The sequence below is a fragment of the Mobula hypostoma genome, chromosome 9, assembly GCF_963921235.1.
Source record: "Mobula hypostoma chromosome 9, sMobHyp1.1, whole genome shotgun sequence".
Classification (NCBI taxonomy): domain Eukaryota; kingdom Metazoa; phylum Chordata; class Chondrichthyes; order Myliobatiformes; family Myliobatidae; genus Mobula; species Mobula hypostoma.
This window is the reverse complement of record NC_086105.1, coordinates 135714487-135741052: the sequence shown is the minus strand read 5'-3', so window position 1 is coordinate 135741052 and position 26566 is coordinate 135714487. Positions and strand designations below refer to the sequence as shown.

Below are 26566 nucleotides of genomic sequence, written 5' to 3'. Positions count from 1 at the left end.
CACAATCACCTGCCATAACTTAAATATATGGAACTGATTTGTTACAGTACAGCAATTGCAAAATAAACTAATAGCTTCCAGCAACAGAGAAAAAATGGATAGCGGTGGCTCTTTTCAAAAAAAAAAATCTCATTATTATTGAAGAGGAAAAGGAAAATTGCTTGAGATGGTCCACTTAAGATCACTGTATTTTCTAGCAACAAAAAAAAAAATTAATGTTCAGAGTGCTTTGCCATTCTGACAAAAATCTGCTCAAATTGCTTACTCAAGGCACAATGCATAATATCAAAGAACTCCTGTGGACAACTAGCCAAATTCACTCACCTCATTTTCATGCCGTTTTCTTAGTGCCAGATAATTGCTCTTCAGGGCAATGTATTCATCTGCCAATTCCTGACGATTTTTCTCAAGCGCCTTCAGCTGATTCCTCGCCACCTCATAATCATTCACACATCTGTTTTTCTGCCCTTCCAGTTCCACTGTTCTGTGTTCAAGAATTAAAATCTGCGAAGTAGCAACATCACAATGATTCGCTGTGAAATGCATCCTGCAAAAACATTGTTTCGGTGTCTTGTGAAAGTAGATGTAGCTATCCAGTGATGCTGGACTGCAATGTTTAACTCCTAGGGCTTCTCTCTTTGGAGTGGAGGAGGATGAAAGGTGATTTGATAGAGGTGTATTAGGTGATAAGAGGCATAGATAGATGGGACAACCAGAGCCTATTCTGTCGCAATGGCTAATACAAGAGGGCATAATTTTCCGATGATTTGAGGAAAGTATAGGAGCACATAAACAGGCCCATTGACCCATCTAGTCCGTGCCGAAGGAGGGATGTCAGAGATCTTTTTTTTTAAATACAGAGAGAGATAAATGCATGGAATGCATTTGATCTGGAGATCTGACAGATGTATACAAAATTATGCCAGGTATTTTCCACTGAGGTTGGGAGGGACTACAACTAGAATTCATGGGTTAAGGGTGAAAGGTGAAAAGTTTAAGGGGAATATGAGGGTCTTCACTCAGAGGCTCGTGACAATGTGGAACAAGCTTCCAGCGCATGTGGTGCGTGCAACGTCCATTTCAACATTTAAGAGAAGTTTGAGTAGGTACATGGATGGTAGGGTATAGCGGGCTATGGTTCTGGTGCAGGTCAATGGGAGTAGGCAGCTTAGATGGTTCAGAATGAACTAGATGAGCCAATGGGCCTGTTTCTGTGCTGTACTTTTCTATGGCTCTATGACCCACTACTGCACTGCTAGGGGTGGTGGTAGATGCAGATACATTAGGGACATTTACGAGACTCTGAGACACATGGATGAAAGTAAAATGCAGCTCTACATGGGAGGAAAGGGTCAGAATGATCTTGGTGAAGGCTAAAAAGTTGGCACAACATTGTACAGTGTTGTACTATTCCATGTTGAGCTATGATGTTGTGGCCATTACAGAGACTTGGATGGTGCAGGGGCAGGAATGGCTACCTCAAGTGCCAGGCTTCAGATGTTTCAGAAAGGACAGAGAGGGAGGCAAAAGAGGTGGGGGCATGGCACTGTTGATCAGAGATAGTGTCACAGCTGCAGAAAAGGAGGAAGTCATGGAGGGGTTGTCTACAGAGTCTCTGTGGGTGGAAGTTAGGAATAGGAAGGGGTCAATAACTCCACTGGGTGTTTTTATATATAGACCACCCAATAGTAACAGGGACATCAAGGAGCAGATAGGGAGACAGATTCTGGAAAGGTGTAATAATAACAGGGTTGTTGTGGTGGGAGATCTTAATTTCCCAAATATTGATTGGCATCTCCCTAGAGTGAGGGGTTTAGATGGGGTGGAGTTTGTTAGGTGTGTTCAGGAAGGTTTCTTGACACAATATGTAGATAAGCTTGCAAGAGGAGAGGCTGTACTTGACCTGGTATTGGGAAATGAACCTGGTCAGGTGTCAGGTCTCTCAGCGGGAGAGCATTTTGGAAATAGTGATCACAATTCTATCTCCTTTACCATAGCATTGGAGAGGGATAGGAACAGACAAGTTAGAGAAATGTTTAATTGGAGTAAGGGGAAATATGAGGCTATCAGGCAGGAACTTGGAAGCATAATTTGGAAACAGATGTTCGTCAGGGAAACGTACAGAAGAAATGTGGCAAATGTTCAGGGGATAGTTGTGTGGTGTTCTGCATAGGTATGTTCCAATGAGACAGGAAAAGGATGGTGGGGTACAGGAACCATGGTGTACAAAGGCTATGTAAATTTAGTCAAGAAGAAGAGTTTAGGAAAGGTTCAAAAAAACTAGGTAATGATAAAGATCTAGAAGATTATAAGGCTAGCAGGAAGGAGTTTAAGATTGAAATTAGGAGAGCCAGAAGGGGCCATGAGAAGTCCTTGGTGGGCAGGATTAAGGAAAACCCCAAGGCATTTTACAAGTATGTGAAGAGCAAGAGGATAAGACATGAGAGAATAGGATCAATCAAGTGTGACAGTGGAAAAGTGTGTCTGGAACTGGAGGAGATAGCAGAGGTAATTAATGAATACTTTGCTTCAGTATTCACTACGGAAAAGGATGTTGGCGATTGTAGGAATGACTTACAGTGGACTGAAAAGCTTGAGCATGTAGACATTAAGGAAAAGGATGTGCTGGAGCTTTTGGAAAGCATCAAGTTGGATAAGTCACCGGGACTGGACGGGATGTACCCCAGGCTACTGTGAGAAGCGAGGGAGGAGATTGCTGAGTCTCTGGCGATGATCTTTGCATCATCAATGAGGACAGGAGAGGTTCCGGAGGACTGGAGGGTTATGAATGTTGTTCCCTTATTTAAGGAAGGGAGTAGAGATAGCCCAGGAAATTATAGACCAACGAGTCTTACTTCAGTGGTTGGTAAGTTGACAGAGAAGATACTGAGAGGCAGGTTTTATGAACATTTGTAGAGGCATAATATGATTAGAAATAGTCAGCATGGCATAGTCAAAGGCAGGTCGTGCCTTACGAGTCTGATTGAATTTTTTGAGGATGCGACTAAACACATTGATGAGGGTAGAGCCGTAGATGTAGTGTATATGGATTTCAGTAAAGCATTTGATAAGGTACTCCATACAAGGCTTATTGAGAAAGTCAGGAGGCATGGGATCCGAGGGGACATTGCTTTGTGGATCCAGAACTGGCTTGCCCACAGAAGGCAAAGAGTGGTCGTAGACGGGTCATATTCTGCATGGAGGTCGGTGACCAGTGGTGTGCCTCAGGGCTCTGTTCTGGGACCCCCTACTCTTCGTGATTTTTATAAATGACATGGATGAGGAAGTGGAGAGATGGGTTAGAAAATTTGCTGATGACACAAAGGTTGGGGGTGTTGTGGATAGTGTGGAGGGCTGTCAGAGATTACAGCGGGACATTGATAGGATGCAAAACTGGGCTGAGAAGTGGCAGATGGAGTTCAACCCAGATAAGTGTGAGGTGGTTCATTTTGGTAGGTCAAATATGATGGCAGAATATAGCATTAATGGTAAGACTCTTGGCGGTGTGGAGGATCAGAGGGATCTTGGGGTCCATGTCCATAAGACACTCAAAGCTGCTATGCAGGTTGACCCTGTGGTTAAGAAGGCATATGGTGCATTGGCCTTCATCAACCATGGGATTGAGTTTAAGAGCTGAGAGGTAATGTTGCAGCTATATAGGACCCTGGTCAGATGCCACTTGGAGTACTGTGCTCAATTCTGGTTGCCTCACTACAGGAAGGATGTGGAATCTATAGAAAGGGTGCAGAGGAGATTTACAAGGATGTTGCCTGGATTGGGGAGCATGCCTTATGAGAATAGGTTGAGTGAACTTGGCCTTTTCTCCTTGGAGTGACGGAGGATGAGAGGTGACCTGATAGAGGTGTACAAGATAATGAGAGGCATTGATCATGTGGATAGTCAGAGGCTTTTTCCCCCCAGAGTTGAAATGGCTAGCACAAGAGGGCACAGTTTTAAGGTGTTTGGAAGTAGGTACAGAGGAGACATCAGGGGGAAGATTTTTACTCAGAGAGTGGTGAGCGCGTGGAATGGGCTGCTGGCGGTGGTAGTAGAGGCGGATACGTTAGGGTCTTTTAAGAGACTCCTGGATTGGTACATGGAGCTTAGAAAAATGGAGGGCTGTGGGTAAGCCTAGGTAGTTAGTTCTAAGGTAGGGACATGTTCGGCACTGCTTTGTGGGCCGAAGGGCCTGTATTGTGCTGTATGTTTTCCATGTTCTATGTTCTAGGTAAAATTGACTGAAACAGCAAAGAATCATGGAATATTGAACATTATAAGTTACGTCAATACACACAGGGTCAAATTCCTGTGATCTTTTAGGCTGGTTCAACAGTCAATTTGCCCGAAGCAATTAATCGCTGAGTACAAGCCAGTCCAATCTAATTACTGGCCAGTGCAAGCTTACTAACACGCGAGAATGAGAAAACCAGTGAAAAAAGAGAAATACAAATAAATAAATGTACTAAGTTTTGGGATGTTTATGAAAGATATGAAAAAAATCGTATCCTTTGTAACAATCCCCAAATATTTTCCACACAAAATTGCATATCATTTTTAAAACAGGACCATTTTCTGCTTCGGCAAAATTATATCAGAAAGTAAAGGGCTTCTGAAGTGATACTTAAGATAACATCAATTAACCTTGATTTGTAACATATGCAAAAATATTCTCCAGAATAGTATAAAGAGCTTAAAGAGGTTGCATAATCACATAAATTTTCCAAATAAGAGCTGGCAGTGCCCACTTACTTATGAAACAACTAAATTTCACCCATGACATGCCTTCTTCTCACTTCTACCACCAGAGAGGAGACACAGGAGCCTGAGGATGCACACTCAAAATTTTCAGACAGCTTCTTCCCCTTTGCCATCAGATTTATGTCCAAATAATGAACACTACCTCACTATTTTTTGCTCTTTTTGTACTACTTAATTATACATATACGTGTATGTGCGCACACGCGCATAGATAGATATATTAATCTATTTCTTATTGTAATTTATAGTTCTTTTAAATATTGCACAAACACCAAATTTCATACCTACAGTACTGTGCAATGGTCTTTACACACACACACACACACACACACACATTTGCAAAAGTTTGGGCACCCCTGGTCAAAATTTCTGTTACTGTGAATAGCTAAACGAGTAAAAGATGAACTGATTTCCAAAAGGCATAAAGTTAAAGATGACATATTTCTTTAATATTTTAAGCAAGAAAACTTTTTTATTTCCATCTTTTACAGTTTCAAAATAACAAAAAAGGAAAAGGGCCTGAAGCAAAAGTTTGGGCACCCTGCATGGCAATACCTAGTAACACCCCCCTTGGCAAGTATCACAGCTTGTAAATGCTTTTTGTAGCCAGCTAAGAGTCTTTCAATTCTTGTTTGGGGGATTTTCACCCATTCTTCCTTGCAAAAGGCTTCTAGTTCTGTGAAATCCTTGGGCCGTCTTGCATGCACTGCTCTTTTGAGGTCTATCCACAGATTTTCGATGATTTGTAGGTCAGGGGACTAAGAGGGCCATGGCAAAACCTTCAGCTTGCACCTCTTGAGGTAGTCCATTGTGGATTCTGAGGCGTTTTAGAATCATTATCCTGTTGTAGAAGCCATCCTCTTTTCATCTTCGGCTTTTTTTTTACAGACAGTGTGATGTTTGCTTCCAATTTGCTGGTATTTAATTGAATTCATTCTTCCCTCTACCAGTAAATGTTCCCCATGCCACTGGCTGCAACACAAGCCCAAAGCATGATCGATCCACCCCTGTGCTTAATGGTTGGAGAGGGGTTCTCTTTATGAAATTCTGCACCCTTTTTTCTCCAAACATACCTTCGCTCATTGCGGCCAAAAAGTTCTATTCAAAAGGTTCAAAGGAACATCTAAACAAGCTTGATGCATTTTGGAAACAAGTCCTGTGGACTGATGAAGTTAAAATAGAACTTTTGGGCCGCAATTTGCCAAAGGGGTTGTTACTAAGTACTGCCATGCAGGCTGCCCAAACTTTTGCTTTGGGCCCTTTTTCTTTTTTGTTATTTTGAAACTGTAAAAGATGGAAATAAAAAAGTTCTCTTGCTTAAAATATTAAAGAAATGTGTCATCTTTAACTTTATGCCTTTTGGAAATCAGTTCATCTTTTACTCACTTAGCTATTCACAGTAACAGAAATTTTGACCAGGGGTGAGTGTGTGGGTGGGGGTGTGTGTCTGTACATACATACATACACACACACATACATATAGTCTAGTCCCTTTACACCCGTGACCGTATTGCCACACACACAGCTCCAATTGCTGATTAAATTTGCAGATGATACGACTTTGATTGGCCTTATTTCTAGCAGTGACAAGACAGTCTGCAGAGGAGAGGCTGACACCCTGACACAATTGTGCCAGGATAACAACCTCTTCCCTCAATGTCCAAAAAACAAAAGAGCTGATCGTGGATTACAGGAGGAATGGAGACAGGCTCACCACCGATCAACATCAATGGGTCTGCAGTTGAGCGGGTGAGTAGATTCAAGTTCCTCAGTATACACATCACCGAAGATCTCAGCTGGACTGTACACGCCGGCTGTGTGGCAACAAAAGCACAACAGTGTCTCTTCCACCTCAGGTGACTGAAGAAGCTCGGCATGAGCCTCCAAATCCTCAAGACCTTCTACAGGGGCACCATTGAGAGCATCCTGACTGGCTGCATCACCGCCTGGTAAGGGAACTGCACCATCATTGATCACTGGGCCCCGCAGAGAGTGGTATGGACAGCCCAGAGCATCTGTGGGCGTGAACTTCCCTCCATTGAGGACATTTACAGCAGCAGGTGCAGAAAGAGGGCCTGGAAGATCATCAGGGACACCAGTCACCCCACCGTAAACTGTTTCAGCTGCTTCCGTCTGGCAAACGGTACCACAGCATTAAAGCCAGGACCAACAGGCTATGGGACAGCTTCTTTCTACAAGCCATTAGACTTCTAAATTCACATGTCTGTACATTGCAACGGAATCATAACACAAAAAATTTTACTCCTTCACGTTATGGGATGGATGTAAGATTTAAATAAATTAAACCAATTAAATTCAATTTTATATATAAAAGCTTATCATGACAGCGCCCAGACGACACCACCAGGAGTTAAGGGCGCACACACACACACACACACACACACATGCATCTATATACACATACACACACACAAAACATACATCTATATACAAATACACACACACATATATATATATATATATACACACACACACACAAAACATACATCTATATATACATACACATATAGATATATATATGCAAGACTTTCGCACAGTACTGTATTTGTCAACATGGAGCCATGGAACAGAGAGTGACTTACTGAATCTGGTAAAAGCAAAGGATGCTATAATGGAAGGGGTGTGGGACAGGTGGCAGAGAAGGAGTGCCAAGGGGGTGAGGTGGGTGCAGACACACCCAACCCAAGACACCAGGCAAGGTCATTTGACTCCAAACAATTGGTTTATTGATCGTTAAAGAATGTCTTTCTGGTGCTTCCTGCTCCCTCCCCTCTTTCCTTCCCCTTTTCCCACCTACGATTCCCTCTCCCCGCCCCCTTCCCACTCCTAGTCCACAATAGAGACCCATATCAGAATCAGGTTTATCATCACACATATGTCATGAAATCTGTTCTATTCTGTGGCAGCAGTACAGTGCAATACATAAAATTACTACAGTACTGTGCAAAAGTCTAAGGCACCCCAGCCTTTGCACAGTACGGTATTCCAGTAATATTGAACCTGATTCTGATTTGAATTCTGAAGTTCGAACCTGATAAAAAGGAAAGAAGACTCGTATTTATCTCACACCTCAGAACATCCCGAGGCACTTCACAGGAAATGAAAAACATTTGGTGGTCTAGGAAAATAGCGGACAATTTGCCAATCTTCCACCATCTGCAATATGACCGAGGGATGCAGTTCCTTAACGGTGGCACCACCGGTCGACAGAATGTGAAGTCATTTGGCATGCTTTCTTTCATCGATCAGTACAAGGTTTGGGACATAATGTTCCAGATGCATTGACAAGGCCACATTAGGAAACAGCATTTAGTTCCGGTCGCCATGCAATAATATTAATATGGAAAAGGAGCAAAAATATTTACAGGAAAGTTACTAGGACTCAGGGGTTTTAGTTATAAGGAGAGGCTGCATAGGCTAGGACATTTTTCTCTGATGCAAAGGAGGCTGGGGGGGGCGTAACTTACAGAAAATTACAAGATCATGAGGGGCATAGTTTAGGCAAATAGACACAGCTTTACCCTCAAAGTAGGGGACTTCAAAAGTAGATTTAAAACTAAGTTTAAAGTGAGATAGGAAAGCTTTCAAACAGACTAGGCAACTTTTTTCACTGCGTGTGATACTTACATAGTATGAGGCTGTAGTAGAGGCAGGTACAATTATGATATTTTAAAGACATTGGAATAGGAAAGATTCCTATGATACGACTCTGTGATAACCACCGGATAATCTACAATGACACAAGGTATTGGCAAGGTTTGAGCTGGATCTCTATGTCAATGATTTTTCTTGTCAATGGTCTTGATGGAGGGGTAATTTTTGAGATGGACACCAGAGATAATTTGCTGGACTTTTGCCCAACAGTACCATGAGCAGCTGACCTCCATCTGAGGAAACAGCATGGGCCTCATCTCATCATCTCATCCAAAAAGCATTACCTTGTGAGATATTCCCTCACAATCTCAATGGAGTCTCACTTAGTTTTGGGGCTCAAATCTCTGAAGATGGATTTCAACCCACGATCTGCACCTTCGACGAGATTGCTAACCACCAAATCAGAACTGACACCAAGATAGGTGTTACTTAACTGCAATTCAGGATGGCATCTAAAGAAAAAGATTCTGGAAACACAGCCTATTTTTGGATATTAAAAAACTATTTGAAACATTGCTCTTCACTCATATCCCTATTCACTTCACTTGAGTGTTGTTTTATACTTGCATTCCAATTTTCCACCAGTTACTCAGTTCAATGTTTGCTCTGGGAGCAAAGTGACATTTCCCCCCTATTTCCAGATATTCTCTAGGTGACTGAATACAATTAATGTCCATGAATCAAATTACTTTGATGTATTATCTCTTTCAGTGACCATACACACAGAGTCAATGAACACTTAACGATCTGAACACTTCTTTTCTCCCCATCAATGGTTAACTCGGGGGGGGGGGGAAATTAAGGTGTAATTCATAGACAAATTCGTCGCAGTGACTGAAGCTGAATGAGATCCAAATCAACTCTATCAACAGAAGTAATGCAAGGTCTCCATTTCAGTGGCAGCACTTCTAGTTGCTATGCAACCAACTAACGTCATGGAGAATTTGTTCCCTTCTGCAGGCTATAAGCCAGGATTTAAGATCACACTTCCTGCTTCTATTTCTCACTAACGGACCGACCTCTACCTCATAGAGGCCAGGTGGCAGCTCTTCGATACCTCCTTGTATCTATCCCTGGACCATGACCCCAGCAACAAATATGGGGCCACTGTCAACACATCGCTTCAGAAAATCTCCCCTCTGTAGCTTCCAACCTGATAGTGTCTCAATCCCACACTACCTGCTTCTCCACAACATAGAACAGTACAGTATGGGAACAGGCTCTTCAGCCTACAATGACCCTGCTGAATATGGTGCCAATTTAAACTAATTCCATCCATCTGCAACTGAGCTCCACTCAATGGGCACTTTATTAGGTGCAGGAGTAGAATCTGGTGTGGTCTTCTGCTGCTGTATCCCATCCACCTCAAGGTTCGGCGTGCTGTGCATTCAAAAATGTTCTTCTGCACACTACTGTTGTAATACGTGGGTATCTGAGTTACTGTCACCTTCCTGTCAGCTTGGACCAGTCTGGTCATTCTCCTCTGACCTCTTGCGTTAACAAGGCATTTTTGCCCAAGGAACTGCAGCTCACTGGATGATTTTTATTTTTGCACCATTCTCTGTAAACTCTAGAGCATGGGTTCCCAACCGGGAGTTCACAGACCCCTCAGTTAATGGCCACGGCATAAAAAAACTTTGGGAACTCTTGCTCTAGAGACTGCTGTGCATAAAAATCCCAGCAGATCAGCAGTTTCTGAGATAATCAAACCACCCCTTCTGGCACCAACAATCATTCCACGGTCAAAGTCACTTAGTTTGCATTTCTTCCCCATTCTGATATTTGGTCCGAACAACTGGACCTCTTGACCAGGTCTGCATGCTTTTATGCATTGAGTTGCTGCCACAGGATTGGCTGCTTAGATATTTGTATTAATGAGCAGGTGTACCTAATAAAGAAGCCACGGAGTGTATATTCCACCATTTCCTGTCTAAATGCCTCTTAAAAATTGCAATCCTATCTGCTTCCACCCCTTCCCTTGGCAGAGCATTCCAGGCACACACTACTCTGTGAAAAAAGAAATATGCCTTGCAAATATCATTTGAGCATTCCCCTACTTTCAAACGTTAACAGGATGATTCCAGGAATGACAGGCTTCATGTTTAAGGGCGTTTGATGAATCTGGACCTGTACCGTATAGAGTTCGGGAAGATCTCGTTAAAACCTATGAGATATTGAAAGGTCCAGAGAGAGTGGATATAGGGAAGTGGTTTCTGGGTTTCTGAAAACTGAGATAAAGAGAAATTTCTTGAATGAATTTCTGTGGAATTAGTTGTCACGGAGGGCTGTAAAGGCCAAGTCACTGGGTGTATTTAAGGTTGAGATTGGTGGGCTCTGGATTGTTAAAGGGGTTAAGGGTTAAAGGGAAAAGGTAGGGAAAAGGTAGGCGAATGAGGCTGAAAGAAAAATCAGCCATGACTGAATGATGGAGCAGACCCAAAGTTAAAGTTTCAAAGGTTTGGAATTCCATACCCAAGGAAGATGTCCAGGCACTGAGAATGCGCAAAACACTTTTTCATAGATAATTTGATATTTGGAGAATGAAGAGGTATGGAATTAGAGTTATAGAATTGCATAAGATACTGACCAAGTTGCCTATGTGAACTAGTATTTGGCCCATATTCTTCCTTTCCCGTACATCCTATGTCCTGGCTGAAGAAATTCTATCTAATTAGATTATGAGGGCACTCAGTCCCCTTTAATCGTCATTTAGAAATGCATACGTGCATTAAGAAATGATACAATATTTCTCCGGAGTGACATCACAGAAAACAGGACAAACCAAAGACTAACACTGACAGAACCACATAATTATAACATATAGTTACAGCAGTGCAAAACAATACCATAATTTGATGAAGAACAAACCATGGGCACGGTAAAAAAAAGTCTCAAAGTCCCCGAGTCCCCGACAGCAGGCGGCAAAAGGGAGAAACTCTGCCATAAACCTCCAGGCACCGTCAACTTGCCGATGCCTTGGAAGCAGCCGACCACAGCTGACACTGAGTCCATCCGTCTGAAAATTTCAAGCCTCCGACCAGCCCCCCGATACAGCCTCCTGAGCGCCATCCTCTGCCGAGCGCTTCGACCTACCCCCAGCCACTGAAACACGCAAAGCTGAGGATTCGGAGCCTTCTGCTCCAGAGATTCCGGTTACCACACAGTCGCAGCGGCAGCGAAACGGGCATTTCAGAAGTTTTCTAGATGTTCCTCCGTACTCTCACGTCCGTCTCCATCAAATCAGAATTGTGCACGGTCCCCTACTTGACAGATTACAGGTATCATTCACCGGAGAGGCCGCGCGCACTGCCATCTTCTCCTCCAATCTCGGTTTTACGTGGATATCCCTTGGTTCTACTGCTAAGCCCTCAGATCTTGGATTCTCGTACTAATGGAATCACTTTTCCATGCTCACTCTATCCAGGCCCTTCAGTATCCACATTTACATACTATGTAGAGATCATGATTCATTTAGGTAGTTATTTCTACACTTGTTTCTGGGTTGACTTCCAGAACTAGTAGTGACTTGTGACAACTGTGACATTCCCACGGCAGTTACTCGAGGGATCTTCTGTCTGGTAACATCTACCCTGAGAACTTACATAGTATTTTAATCACATCTTACAAAAAAAAAGCCAGACACCTGGTACTCCTTGCAGCCATTCACTGCTCCGAAGGTGGAGGGTAAAATTGGCCCTAATGAAGACAGGCTGATTCAGATCACTAATGGAAAAACTTAACTATGGGCCAAGCAACAGGAATCCCTACATTACCACCATAAAATACACAGATCGCTAACAGCTGAAGGTAATAAAATAGTTATATAACTGGCTTGTGACCACTGAGCTCTAGGGGGCTTAAGCCTTTCCCAACCCTATGTCAAAGGGTAACCTCCCCTCTCCCTTCCCCTTTTTTCCAATTCCCCATTCTGACTCACCTCCTACCCCATCCCTTTTCTTCAAATGCCCATCGCCTCCCTGTGGTGCCCCTCCTCCTTCCCTTTCTCCCATGGACAACTCCACTCTCCTACCAGATTCCTTCTTCTTCAGTCCTTTCCCTTTTACACCTATCACATCCCAGCTTCTTTCTTCATCCATCCTCTCCGCCCATCTTCCTTCCCCCTCAATTGGCTTCATCTATCACCTGCCAGCTTGTACTCCTTCCCCTCCCCCACCTTCTTATTCTGGCTTCACCCCTTGCTTTTCTAGTCCCGATGAAGGATCTCATCCCAAAATATCAACTGCTTATTCCCTTCCGCAGATGCTGCCTGACCTGCTACATTCCTCCAGCATTTTGTGTGTTGCTCTAGATTTCCAGCATCTGTAGAATCTTTTGTGTTTACGTTGAGAGAACAACCTTTTTTAAACTAACTTCGTCGGCCATAATCCTGAATTTATATTTTTTTAAAAAACTTGATTCACTTTCATTTTCTTAAAGAAAGGTAAAGGAAAACCTCAAGAATACCAACTAGATAATGGCACATTGACGATTCTACTTTGGGAGCGTTTTTTATTGACTTTTCTGAGCGGGCAGCCAGGAATGAGAGGAAGCCAGTGCCTTTTACCCAGAATGCCAATGGTTAATACAAGAAGACATACTCTTAAGGTGATTGGAGGAAAGTACAGGAATGATATCAGAGTGAAGTGAGAACATTGAACACACTGCCGGGGTAGAGGTGGAGACAGATACAACAAGGGCATTTAAGACACTCTTAGACAGGCACATGGATGAAAGAAAAATGGAGGGCTATGTAGGAAAAAAGGGTTAGATTGATCTTGGAGAAGGTCTGCGCAACATCGTGGGCCAAAGGTTTTGTACTGTGCTGTACTGTTCTATGTTCTACCTTGTGTGAGGTTGGTAAGAGATGATACAGAAGCAACTTCTCGGCATCATTCCTCTCAGAATCATTTACATCTCAGTAAGGCCACCACTTATTCGTCTAATTTCAATTGATTAACATTCTGGAAATCTTCTTCTCAACACTTCTGAGAAAGCTCCTAGCTGATTTAATGGAAAAGTGGTGAGACAGATTCCAAGAGATCACAGTGATGCAGTGATACACCAGATAATATGAACACTGCTGGAGGAAATCAGCAGGTCAGACAGCACGTACAGAGGGAAATAAACAGTTGATCCTTCTGCAGGCCTGAAACATCTGTTTATTCACCTCAACAGGTGCTCCCTGACCTGCTGAGTTCCTCCAGCAGTCTGTGCGTGTTTCTCAAGGTTTCCAGCATCTGCAGAATCTCTTGTGACAGGGATGGAGAAGGCATTGTAGAGACCTCAAAGGTAGAGTAATGCTTTGAGCTTGTGTCTCAGATCTAGGCTTGCAGATTACCAGTGCCCATAACCAGAATGCCACCATACCCCAGGTAAGATTACTGTCAAAGGGAATGATTATCAATACAGGAACAATTCCAGAGGAATTGTACTGTGGGGGTTATGTGAACTAGTTATTCACAAACTGAGATTAAAATTCCAGAAACCTAACTTCAACTACTAATATAGCTAGTATTAAAAAATCTGGAATCAAAAGCCTTCCATCAGTCACAATGACCCATGAAGTCATCATATATTTGCGAAAACTCATCCATATAAGAGCCCTAGAGCACTACAACACAGAAACAGTGCCTTTAGTCTGTGACAAACTGTTATTCTGCCTAATCCCATTGACCTCCATCTGGACCATAACTTTCCACTCCCCTTTCCGTCCGTGTATGTATCCAAAATTCTCTTCGATGTTGAACTCGAGCCCACATCCACCACTTCAGCTGGCAGCTCCTCCCACACTCTCACCAACCTCTGAATTAAGAAGATCTCTCTTATATTCTCCTTAAACATTTCACCTTTTACCACTAACCCACGACCTCTGGTTCTAGTCCCACCAAGCCTCAGTGGAAAAAACTTGCTTGCACTTACCCTATCTATACCTTTGATTATTTTGTATACCTCTATCAAATCTTCTCTCGTTCTCCTGCATTCCAGAGAATAAAGTCCTAACCTTTGCACGGACCTCTGATGTCCTTTGAGCAAGGAAATAATCCTTGCTTATTGATTCTAGACCTAAAGAAATTTGGACTGCTTCACAGTGTTCTAACAAGCCAGATGCTTCAGGGTTAATTAGGGATGGCAATAAATATAGGAGAACACATATAAGACCATTAGATAGAGGACAGAATTAGGCCATTTGGCCCATCTAGTCTGCTCCATCATTTCATCATGACTGATTTATTATCTCTCTCAACCCCATTCTCCTGTCTTCTTCCCATAACTTTTGACACCCTTACTAATCAAGAACCTATCAAACTCTACTTTAAATATACCCAATGACTTAGCCTCCACAGCAATGAACTCCACAGATTCACCACTCTCTGACTAGAGAAATTCATCTCTACTCTAAAGGGACATCCCTCTATTCTGGGACTGTACCCTCTGGTGCTAAACTCCTCCATCCTGTGAATGAAAATGTATGTGGATGATGAAAATCATACATCTTGATCATCCCTCCATCACAGAGAAGAATAGGTGTGCCATACCTTGTTCTTAAGTTCAAAGTTTTCAGCTTCGTATTGTTCTCGAATCTTGTTTGTCTGAATCTGCAGGTCAATCAAGTCCTTGGAAATCTAGATAGGTAAGAGGAATCTCTGGGAATGAATCAGCAAATTAGTCCAAAAGAGAAGCAGGTTATGCGATTTTGTCAGTACCTCCAGTTGAGCTGTCTTTTCATGTGTTTCCCCCTAGCTACCACTCTGTGGTTTTGTATCGCCATGTGCTCCTATCTCTGCTCCTGCTCTACTCCGGTCCCTGTATTACTGAATACTCTGTCTCTCACCTGTCTCTCATGATTACCTGTATTGCTGCCACCTGTGTCTCATTGTGCTCCACCTATCATCTGCCTCTCTGTTTATTGTCAGTGTATTTCAGCCCTGTGTTTTCAGCTGTTTGTTGCCTGTGAATTTTCCTGAGTCTTTCCAGCATTTGTATCTATACTCTATCCGTATGAATATTGACTCTCCCTGTTTCCCATTTCTAGATTTTGGATTTTGGATTTTGGATTTCTCTGGATGTTTTGATCTCTGCCTGAACTTTGATGCTGACTTTGTTTGTTACTCAATTAATATCACTGTGTGCACAGTACTGGGTCTGCGATTGGATCCCTGCTTCAGTGTCCAAACAGATTTATACAAAAAAAATTAAGATTTTTTGAAATCTAACAATTAAGTTCTTACAAACATTAGTGCTCTGCAAACTGCTCAGTATTTGGATTTAAAGTCACAAGGGCCAGGCTGGTGTCATGTTTATTCCTTTTATTTAGGCTGAAGTAAGAAAATAAGAGTAGAAATTCAGTCCTGAGGGAGCTGGAGGTTTCAGCCCCTTTACAATGTACAACGATACCTCCTGTAAAAAGTATGTGCAGGAACATCAGTTTAAAATAAGTCCTGCATTGGCAATGCTAACTATAAGCCATTGATCTGTAGAGGCATCAGTGGTAATCATCAAGCCTCTGTTTACACTCATCATACATTAATATGATTTTATTTTCCCTACATTCCCAAAAAGCATCCCCAGATTCTGCCACTCACCCACATGCAATTTACTGTGGCCAATTAAAACACTTGTCTTTGGGATGTGTGAGGAAGCTCATAAGTAAACAGCAGTGGAAGTCAGCACTGGACCTGTCCTGCTGGAATTCTGAAGCAGCAACAAAACCATCCTTACCACCTGTACTTTTCCTCAAACCCAAACCTGTCTAAATGTATGGGGATAAATTGTACAAATTAGTAAGAGATTCCCAAGTTGCTAGGTTGCCTCTGGATGTCCAATTGGCTTCCACAGCTCACCGGACGTCCATCAATGCAACCCAAGTCCCAATGCAACCAAACATCTTGATTTCTTCAGGAGGCTAAAGAAAGTTGAGCTCCCCCATCAACTCTGACCAGTTTTTATCGATGCACTCTATCTGGATGCAGAATGGCTTGGTTCAGCAACTGCTCTGTGTGTTACTGCAAGAAACTACAGAGAGCTGTGGTCACAGCTCAGTACCTTGCAGAAACCAGCCTCCCCTCTAAGGGCTCTGTCAATACATCTCACTGCCACAGTAAACAGCCAGCATAAGCAAAGACCCCACCCACGCCAGACATTCTCTCTCCTCCCCTTTTCAATTGTGCAAAAGATACAAAAGCCTGAAGGCATGTACCAGTTTCTGCCCTGTTGTTATAAGACTACCATTCTTATTTTCTTACCTCATCCTAAGTAAAGGCTTATAGTTAGCATTGCCTAGTATGATCAATACCTCTTGATCTCAAAATCTACCTTGTTATGATCTTGCATCTTGTTGTCTACCTGTACTCCACCTTCTCTGTAGCTGTTACACATTACTCTGTATGCTGTTATTGTTTTACCTTGTGCTACCTCAATGCACTGTGCGATGAATTGATCTGTATGAACAATATCTAAGACGAGGTTTTCACCATATCTTGGTACATGTATCAGTAATAAACCAGTTCCAATTCTGAAAAGCTTTCTCCCTGAACTTCAAAAGATCACTTACCTCAGGCTCAAAGAGTGCCTAAATCCCATTTCCTGTCCCTTACTGTCCAAGCATCTGAAGGCTATTTAGAAACTTCTTGGCATCTTTTAAAATCCTCTTCAAGGTGTTTACACACCAATCATTTGTTACTCTCAGCTAGGCTTAAAGAAAAGAATACTCACAGAGAATCTAGAATGAGAAGATTAACAGAGGTCACCTTGTTTTCTGGTTCCTTACCAGATCATTAAATCTTTCATATGTGATCCTGGCAGGATTATTAGAGTCTGACCTCCGAGATGTAGAGCATCATGAACTGAGAGAAATGGTTCCATTTCTCTTGGTTCAGGTTAATCAGCTCTATGGAATTCAGCGACAACAAAAAGATGACCCAAACCACTTACCGTCCTTCGTCCAGTGCTTTCAGTCCACCCAAAGACAGACAGATCGGACTTCAGATGGTCAGAACCTCACCTTCAGTTTCTCCTCCTCACTAAAGATCAGCTTGGATGAGAGGTCGGTCTTCGACCCGGCTAGTTGTCCCATCTTTCCCTGGAGCTCTCCTAGCTTGGAGTATAATCGTTCATTCTTGTCATGAAGATGTACCTATAGGAACAATGAATTACCAAACCGTGGCAGTGAATAACATTTACTGACTAGTAACATACAATATTGTTTCTGAAAGGAGATTAATTGCATTTATTTGTGCTTCAATTGTTCTAAATTTGATCCCACCTTTAGCTCTTATTAAAAGCACGATGAACTGTCCAAAGTGTCAACTTCCTATCCGTTCCACATTTACATATTGCAGCATTCACTGTATCCCTATTTATTCATGAACTGGACGTTTGGAAGACCATTTCAAAGCTCTTGGTCTGACCAGACCATATAGGAAAGCTGGTTTCCCTCCCTAAAGGATAGAAGTGGACTTGATAGTTAATTAACTCTGGCAATGAATTTCACAGATTCACCACTCTTTGGCTAAAGAAATTCCTCCTCATCTCTGTTCGAACGGGACGTCTTCGTATTCTGAGGCTGTGCCGTTAGGTCCTAGACTTTCCCGCTATTGGAACCATCCTCTCTGTCTAGGCCTTTCAATATTCGCGTCGCAGGTGTCAGCAGACAGCGTTGAACTCAACGTTTGACGGCCTTAGGGACTCCCAAAGCCTTCTCCAGGAGTGGGTATAGCCGCAAGGCAGTGGAAGTCTGAGACCAGTTTTCCTTCTCCTATATGAGCTGCCAACCATGACTGAGGAGCCCCATCTGCCCAAACTAACTGGTTTTAAGGCACCAGTAACCTGCCTTTGCCCCTTCTGTCATTAGAAATGGTTTAGCTGGGTTTAGTAGCTAAACCACACGTGAAGGCCGTGAGCTGGACTTGGTTGTCAGAAGCTATTTGAGACGCACGCCATTGGGAACATTTAGTAGGTAATGGGAGTCTATCTGGACTATCATCCTCGGTTCTGACAACCTAAGGCACCCCCCACATGATTGGCTGATTTGTCTTGCCTTTCGCCCTTAACTCCTGGTGGAGTCGTTGGGGCACCGTCATGTCAAGCTTTCCACCAATCTGTTCGATTTGTCGCGGGTGTGTGCCAGAGCCTGGGTCACCGCAAATGTTTTCCCTGTCCATTCTTTACTGTCGTCCGTCCATTTTTCCCTCTGTCTGCCTCTCCTTCTTTTCCCCTCCACAGTTCCTTGTAGAATGGTCTTTGCAAGGCCACTGGATCTTGTTACGTGGCCGTACCATCTCAGCTTTCTTTTCTTCACCGTTGTGAGAAGGTCTTCATGGGGGCCAATGTGGTGCTGGATGATCTTGCGGACCTAATTAGATTTATTAACCAGCATGTATATCTAATAAAGTGGCCAGTGAGTGCAAATAAATGTCTTTCATATCATATGATAAAGGAAGTGTGTACTATATACTTAAAGAAAGCTGAATTTAATGAAAATAGGACAGTTTAATAAAGTCCTTTAAAGCATTGGCTAGTTTTAGCAATGCATAAAGGAGCACTGACAGTTTCCAAGAATTAATTCTGACTAAAACCCTTACGTTTAAATGCCTAATTCAAACAATCTCAGAAATTTATTAAAAATATAGATTCCAACTATGCTGGAGTAGTTCTCTATTAACAGTGTAATTCAAGGTTTTATTACAACTACGAATGATTGAGCAACACACATCAAAGTTGCTGGTGAACGCAGCAGGCCAAGCAGCATCTCTAGGAAGAGGTACAGTCGACATCTCGGCCCGAAATGTCGACTGTACCTCTTCCTAGAGTTGCTGCCTGGCCTGCTGCGTTCACCAGCAACTTTGATGTGTGTTGCTTGAAATTCCAGCATCTGCAGAATTCCTCGTGCTCGTGAATTATTGAGGTAGATTTTGATGAACTCTTTAATAAATGATCCTTTAGAGTTTACAACAGTCTGCGTTATTGTCAGCCTGTGGATAGGTTTACAATAGGTCAAGGAATCAAAACTTAGCTCAAAGAAAATGACCTAAGTGCTTGCATTCTATGAAAAAGTTCCAACTGATACAGGGATTTCTCTCTGTTGCAGGCATCTCAAATTGCAGACACTAGAGATTCCGCAGATGCTGGAAATCTAGAGCAATGCGTACTAAATTCTGGAGGGACTCTCAGCATCTATGAAATGTGTAAACAGTCAATGTTTCAGGCCTAGACCCTTCATCAGGATTGGAAAGGAAGGGGGAAGGCAAAAAAATAAGGAAGTAGAGAGCCTATTCTGCGCTGTATCTTGAAAAAAAAACACTTGAATGTGGCCGTATTGATCCTTGCCTGAATAACAGTCCTGTTCTTCAATGAAAAATATGTTCTGACTCTGAGCTAAATCATCTATCTGTCTTTCGTTACTGAAATATTTTACACCGCACACTATCAGAACAGTGCTGCCAGGATAATCAAGGACACGACCCACCCAGCCAACACACTTTTCATCCCTCTTCCCTCTGGGAGAAGGCTCAGGAGCTTGAAGAGTCGTACGGCCAGATTTGGGAACAGCTTCTTTCCGACTGTGATAAGACTGCTGAGCGGATCCTGACCCGGATCTGGGCCGTACCCTCCAAATATCCGGACCCGCCTCTCGGTTTTTTTGCACTACCTTACTTTCCATTTTTCTATTTCATATTTATGATTTATAATTTAAATTTTTAATATTTACTAATTTTTACTATTTTAATATGTACTCACCGTACACCCATGATTGTGTAGCCAAGTTTCCATCAAACTCAATATATAAGTTTGCTGATGACACAACAATTGTAGGCCGTATCTCGGGTAATGATGAGTTTGAGTACAGAGAGAAAATTAAGAACTTGGTGGCATGGTGCGAAGGCAATAACCTATCCCTCAACATCAGCAAGGCGAAGGAATTGGTTGTTGACTTCAGAAGGAATAGCGGACCGCACGACCCAATTTACATCGGTGGTGCGCAAATGGAACAGGTCAAAAGCTTTAAGTTCCTCGGGGTCAATATCACAAATGACCTGACTTGATCCAACTAAGCAGAGTTCACTGCCAAGAAGGCCCACCAGCGCCTTTACTTCCTGAGAAAACTAAAGAAATTTGGTCTGTCCCCTAAAACCCTAACTAATTTTTATAGATGCACCGTAGAAAGCATTCTTCTAGCGTGCATCACAACCTGGTATGAAAGTTGTCCTGTCCAAGACCGAAAGAAGCTGCAGAAGATCGTGAACACGGCGCAGCACATCACACAAACCAATCTTCCGTCCGTGGACTCACTTTACACCGCACGCTGTCGGAGCAGTGCTGCCAGGATAATCAAGGACACAACCCACACAGCCAACACACTTTTTGTCCCTCTTCCGTCCGGGAGAAGGCTCAGGAGCTTGAAGACTTGTACGGCCAGATTTGGGAACAGCTCTGTGATAAGACTGCTGAACGGATCCTGACCCGGATCTGGGCCGTACCCTCCAAATATCCGGACCTGCCTCTTGGTTTTTTTTTGGACTACCTTACTTCCCATTTTTCTATTTTCTATCTATGATTTATAATTTAAATATTTAATATTTACTAATTTTAACTATTTTTAATATTTTTAATAGTTAATATTTGTAATCCAGGGAGTGTGAAGCGCAGAATCAAATATCGCTGTGATGATTGTACGTTCTAGTACCAATTGTTTGGTGACAATAAAATATAAAGTATAAAGTATTAAAAAAAGTATTTTTAATATTTAATATTTGTAATCCAGGGAGTGGGAAACGCAGAATCAAATATCGCTGTGATGATTGTACGTTCTAGTATCAATTGTTTGGCGACAATAAAGTATAAAGTATTAGTATGTTAGTAACCCTAGTCCATGTGCCTCTCTTGGCCAGAGAATATCATCCTGTGGGTGATCTGACCACCAGCCTCTTGAGGACCTTATCAGCGAAAAGAGATGACTCTCCCTGTCCTTGCAAAGTACTGGGACAGCTATGGGGAACTGAGCAGCAGTTTTCAGAACTGGTGGTTTTGAGTGCCCTTAATGACACGCAGCATGTCATCTAACACTGACAAACTTCTATAAATGCACATTGGAGAGCATCCTGACCTGTTGCATCATGGCCTGGTAGGGAAAAGCCTGCAAAAAGTAGTGGATACAGTCCAGTCCATCACAGGAAAACCACCCCCCACCACTGAGCTCATCTACAAGGAGATGCCACAAGAAAGCAGAAGCTATCGTCAAGGACACCAGGACACCCACCATCCAGGTCATGCCGTCTTCTCGCTGCTGCCATCGGAAAAGAGGTACCGGGGTACCTCCTTCCACAGCACCGGGTTCAGGAACAGTTATTACCCTTCAACCATCAGCATAGTTAACTTCACTCACCTCAACACTGAACTGATTCCACAACCCATAGACTCACTTTCAATGACTCTACAGCTCATGCTCTCAATAGTACTTATTCTTTGTTCATTATTATTTTTTGTATTTGAACAGTTCCTCTTCTCTTGCACATTGGTTGTTTGTCCATGTCTGTTTGTTTGTAGTTTTTCATTGATTCTATTGTGCTCCTTTGTATCCATTCTGAATGCCCATAAGAAAATGAATTACAGGGTGGTACATGGTGACACTACATACTTCCATTAAAATTTACTTAGAACTTTGAACTTACAAATTGTCAAGCTACCATATCGAAGAGTTGAAAGCGGTAAGAATTTTAACATTACCCAGAACTTGGCAGCTTTGTTCCCAAAACTCTGGAGATTGTTTTGCCAATGATACTGTGCTGACGAATTCCACAATCTCTTAAGGACTTTAAAAACCCAGCTTCAGGGACCCATGTGCTGACATTTCAAAAACAGCAGAGGTGGATTTCAAGGCCAATCTGTTCAGTGATGTTGGTTGAAGGTTAAATATTAGTTCAAGAAAATAACTGACATTTCCTTCTGAGTTTTAACTTCGCTTATACATCTGAACACCCTTGGAAAATCTGCACCCACGGACCCAAAACTCATCCCTCACTCCTCATTCAAAGGGATTGCCATTATTGCAAAAACAGAAAATAATGGAAATACTTAGCAGGTCAGGCAGCATCTGTGGAAAGAGAAACAGAGTCCATATTTCAGGTCAGAAACCCCTAGTCAGAATGAAAATAGGGAGAATTGAATTGAATTGACTTTATCTCTTATATCCTTCATATACATGAGGAGTAAAAATCTTTATGTTATGTCTCTGTCTAAATGTGCAATTTATAACAAATAACATATACAACAGGACAGTCAATTGAATACAATTGAATCAGCATGAATTAATCAGTCTGAGGGCCTGGTGGAAGAAGTTGTCCTGGAACCCTTGTAAGGGGCAGGGTGGGTCTGCACTTTCTATTATTTCTTCAAAAGTTACCCCAGCTTAAAAAAAGTAATCATTCTAAAGTTCCACATCCTGTTGATTATTTCTATGTTTGGAGCTGACATTTTTCAAGTCTTCACTGACAACAGGTGGGTGTTTCAGTACCACCTCCCTACAGTATTACTGAGCATGTCACCAAGAACGCTGAAGTATGACTGATGCCTATTAAAACACCTACTTTGCACAGTCAGCACTGCCAAAAGCAACTCGTGCCAGTGTTAAAGCACATAAAAGTCAGTACTTCACGTGAGTGTGTAAACTTCTGCGGAACAATGACATACACAGCTGAGTGATACTGCCATGCAAGATACAAGGGGAAATGCAGACGGTTGAAATCTGGAACAATGTAGGTCCGATTCCCACTGCTCCCTGTAGTTTTCATGTTTGAATGTTCTCCCTGGGGTTTCTTCCGGGTACTCCGGTTTCCTCCCACATTCCAAGACGGAAAGTACAGTTCGTGATAGTGATTTGTGGGCATGCTATGTTGGCACTGGAAGTGTGGTGTCACTTTCAGGCAGCCCCCCAGCACATCGCAAACAATGATGTAAGCAGCGCGTCTTTCACTGTATGGTTTGATGTACCTGTGGCAAACAAAGCCAATCTTTATTTTTTTATTTATTGAGATACAGTGCAGAATAGGTCCTTCTGACCCTTTGAGCTGCACCGCCCAGCTATCACCCCCCCACCTCCGATTTAATCCTAGCCTAATCATGGGGCAATTTACAATGACCAGTCAACCTCCCAACCTCCCTGGGAGGAAACTGGAACACCTGGAGGAAATCCCCGGGGTCACGAGGAGAACAAACAAACAAACAAACAAACAAACTCAAACACGAGGAAATCTGCAGATGCAACACACATAAAAATTGCTGGTGAACGCAGCAGGCCAGGCAGCAGCCAGACATCCTGACGAAGGGTCTCAGCCCGAAACGTCGACTGTACCTCTTCCTATAGATGCTGCCTGGCCTGCTGCGTTCACCAGCAATTTTTATGTGTGTTGCTAAACAAACTCACTCTCTACAGGCAGCAACGGGAATTGAACCCGGGTCACATGCACCGTGAAGCGTTGTGCTAGCCGCTATACTACCGCGCTGCCAATCTTTAAAAAAAAATGCTAGAGGATCGCAGGTCAGGTAGCACCTAATGAGCAAAGTGAACAGTGGCTGTTTCAGGCTGAGGGCCTTCATCAAGACTGGAAAGGAAGGAGGCATAAAAGGAAGGATGAAAGGGTCGGAGAGGGGGAAGGGAGGATGAGCTGGACGTTGATTGGTGAATCCAAGAGAAAGACAAGAGGGTGGGGGATGGGAGAATTGAATGATGTGAGAAGCCGGGAGGAGATACTGTAGCTGGGAAAGGCAAAAGGGCTGAAGAAGCAGGAATCTGATAGGAGAGGACATTAGTCCGTGTGACGTGGGTAACCAGATGGAGGAAGGACAGGCCACAAGGGGAGGGGAGGGCCGGACAGGGGAAAGAGGACAGGGTAAAAAAGGATCAGGGAAAGCGGGGAAGCTGAACAGTGACTGGAAAAGGTTTATTTCTGTATAATTAACTTTACTTTATACTTTATTATCGGCAAACAATTGATACTAGAATGTACAATCATCACAATGATATTTGATTCTGCGCTTCCCGCTCCCTGGATTACAAATATTAAATATTTAAAATATTAACAATAGTAAAATATAGTAAATATTAAAAATTTAAATTATAAATCATAAATAGAAAATAGAAAAATGGAAAGTAAGGTAGTGCAAAAAAACCGAGAGGCAGGTCCGGATATTTGGAGGGTATGACCCAGATCCGGGTCAGGATCCGTTCAGCAGTCTTATCATAGTTGGAAAGAAGCTATTCCCAAATCTGGCCGTACAAGTCTTCAAGCTCCTGAGCCTTCTCCCGGAGGGAAGAGGGACGAAAGGTGTGTTGGCTGGGTGGGTCGTGTCCTCGATTATCCTGGCAGCACTGCTCTGACAGCGTGTGGTGTAAAGTGAGTCCAAGGACGGAAGATTGGTTTGTGTGATGTGCTGTGCTGTGTTCAGGATCTTCTGCAGCTTCTTTCATATAATTAACATATTATAGGGAAGAAAGTTTGGCAATTATTTGGTGGCTTTCATAATTTTAGGATGTCACAAAATGTTTTCTAAAGGAAAGTTTTCAAAGGCTTAGTCACTATCATAAATAGAGCAGCAAATTTGCATACAGTGAGTTCTCACAGACACAGTATCATTTTGATACGTTTTAAGAGTGTTCATTAAGGGATAAATTTCAATTGCACCTTAGAGGAAGCCCTTATTCTTATCTTCAAAGTAGTGCCATAGGATCTTTTGTATCTGAGGAGAATTATCTTTGGTTTAGAGTCATAGCATCTGCAATGCATGTTCAATGTCAGATTAAACATAACCTTGTACAGGAACCAAACTCATTACAACAGCAAGAAATATAAATAAAGTCAATTTAGTGTTAACTTGGTACATATATATAGCTAGGGTGCCCAAGGTATTTGCACAGTACTGTATTTGTCAACGTGGGGCAGAGAGCGAGCTTGTAAATCTGGCGGGAGCAAAGGATGTTGGGAATGGTGAGGGTGGAGTGCCGCAGGAGGGGTGTGGGCCAGGTGGAAGAGGAGTGCCAGGTGTGGGGGGTGGCACAGGTGCAGACACACCCAACCCCAAGACACTAGGCAAGGTCATTTGACTCCAAACAATTGGTTTATTGATTGTTAAAGGATGTCTCTCTGGTGCTTCCCGCTCCCTCCCCACTCCCTTCCCCTTTTCCCAACCACGATTCCCCTCTCCCTGCCCCCTTCCCACTCTCAGTCCACAATAGAGACCCGTATCAGAATCAGTTTATCATCACTCACATAAATCATGAGGTTTGTTTTTTTTTTCAGCAGCAGCACAATGCAAGACATATAATGACTACAGTGCTGTGCAGTGGTCTTAGGCACCCTAGCTAAACATATGTGTCTAAGATTTTTGAACAGGACTGTATGAATGGAACCCTTCTACGTATAATATAATGAAAGAATATTTTTTTAAATAATGTAGAAATACATCATATTAATTGGAATGGGGTTTGAGTTTTCAGTACTCAACAACAGTATGTTTGGCATTTGATTTAAAACAGTTATGTTCTTTAGCTCGGACTGGTAGCTTACATTTTCATTAGTCAGTCGTCGAATCTGATCCTTGAGGTCATTGGTTTTCTCACTCCCAGACGTGGTGCTCATATCCTCGCCAGACTGGTGTAGTAGCACTGAGATCCGTGCCCGGTACTGGGTCAGCAGTGACTACAGTCGATTGGAAAACAGAGTCAAAACACATCCACACCCCACTCACAGAAATTCAGCTCGATCCTACCGGCAAGAGTATGGGAACAGGCTCTTCTGTTGCTATAAACAGTTTTGTTGCTATTGCCTTTGTTACTCTGACTGGCTAGAAGCAAACTTCTCCTTCTTCTGAAGCAAACACCAGGGAGGTGGAGCAGAATGAACGAGCTAAAAGTTCCCAGTTACCCATGAGACAGCAAACCTGCTGCTGGAAGGATTGTGCTACAGACAAAATCTGGCTCAAATTTTTCACATAAATGATCGTGTCATTAAGAAGGGATCACATAGCACATTCTATTGTGAGGATGTATAATCTTCATAAAAAATACATATCGTGCTGCAACCTAAAACTGTTCACTACAAAACATATTCTTAAAATTAATTCAACCAACACACACACAAAA

The 26566-nt window shown here is 42.7% G+C and overlaps 1 protein-coding gene across 7 annotated transcripts in view; it reads right to left on the bottom strand.

Annotated features, from left to right (window-relative positions):
- The window catches only part of ccdc78 (coiled-coil domain containing 78), a 140978-nt gene that overhangs the window by 60469 nt on the left and 53943 nt on the right, over positions 1-26566 (bottom strand). For 6 of the 7 annotated variants that reach the window (XM_063059252.1, XM_063059253.1, XM_063059255.1 and 3 more), the window contains 4 exons: positions 25992-26123; positions 17435-17566; positions 14970-15056; positions 325-504 (listed from right to left, as the gene is read on the bottom strand). In XM_063059252.1, coding sequence (XP_062915322.1) covers positions 325-504; positions 14970-15056; positions 17435-17566; positions 25992-26123 — 531 coding nt within the window. The remainder of the gene's footprint in view (positions 1-324; positions 505-14969; positions 15057-17434; positions 17567-25991; positions 26124-26566) is intronic. The other variant, XM_063059258.1, reaches the window with a different exon arrangement.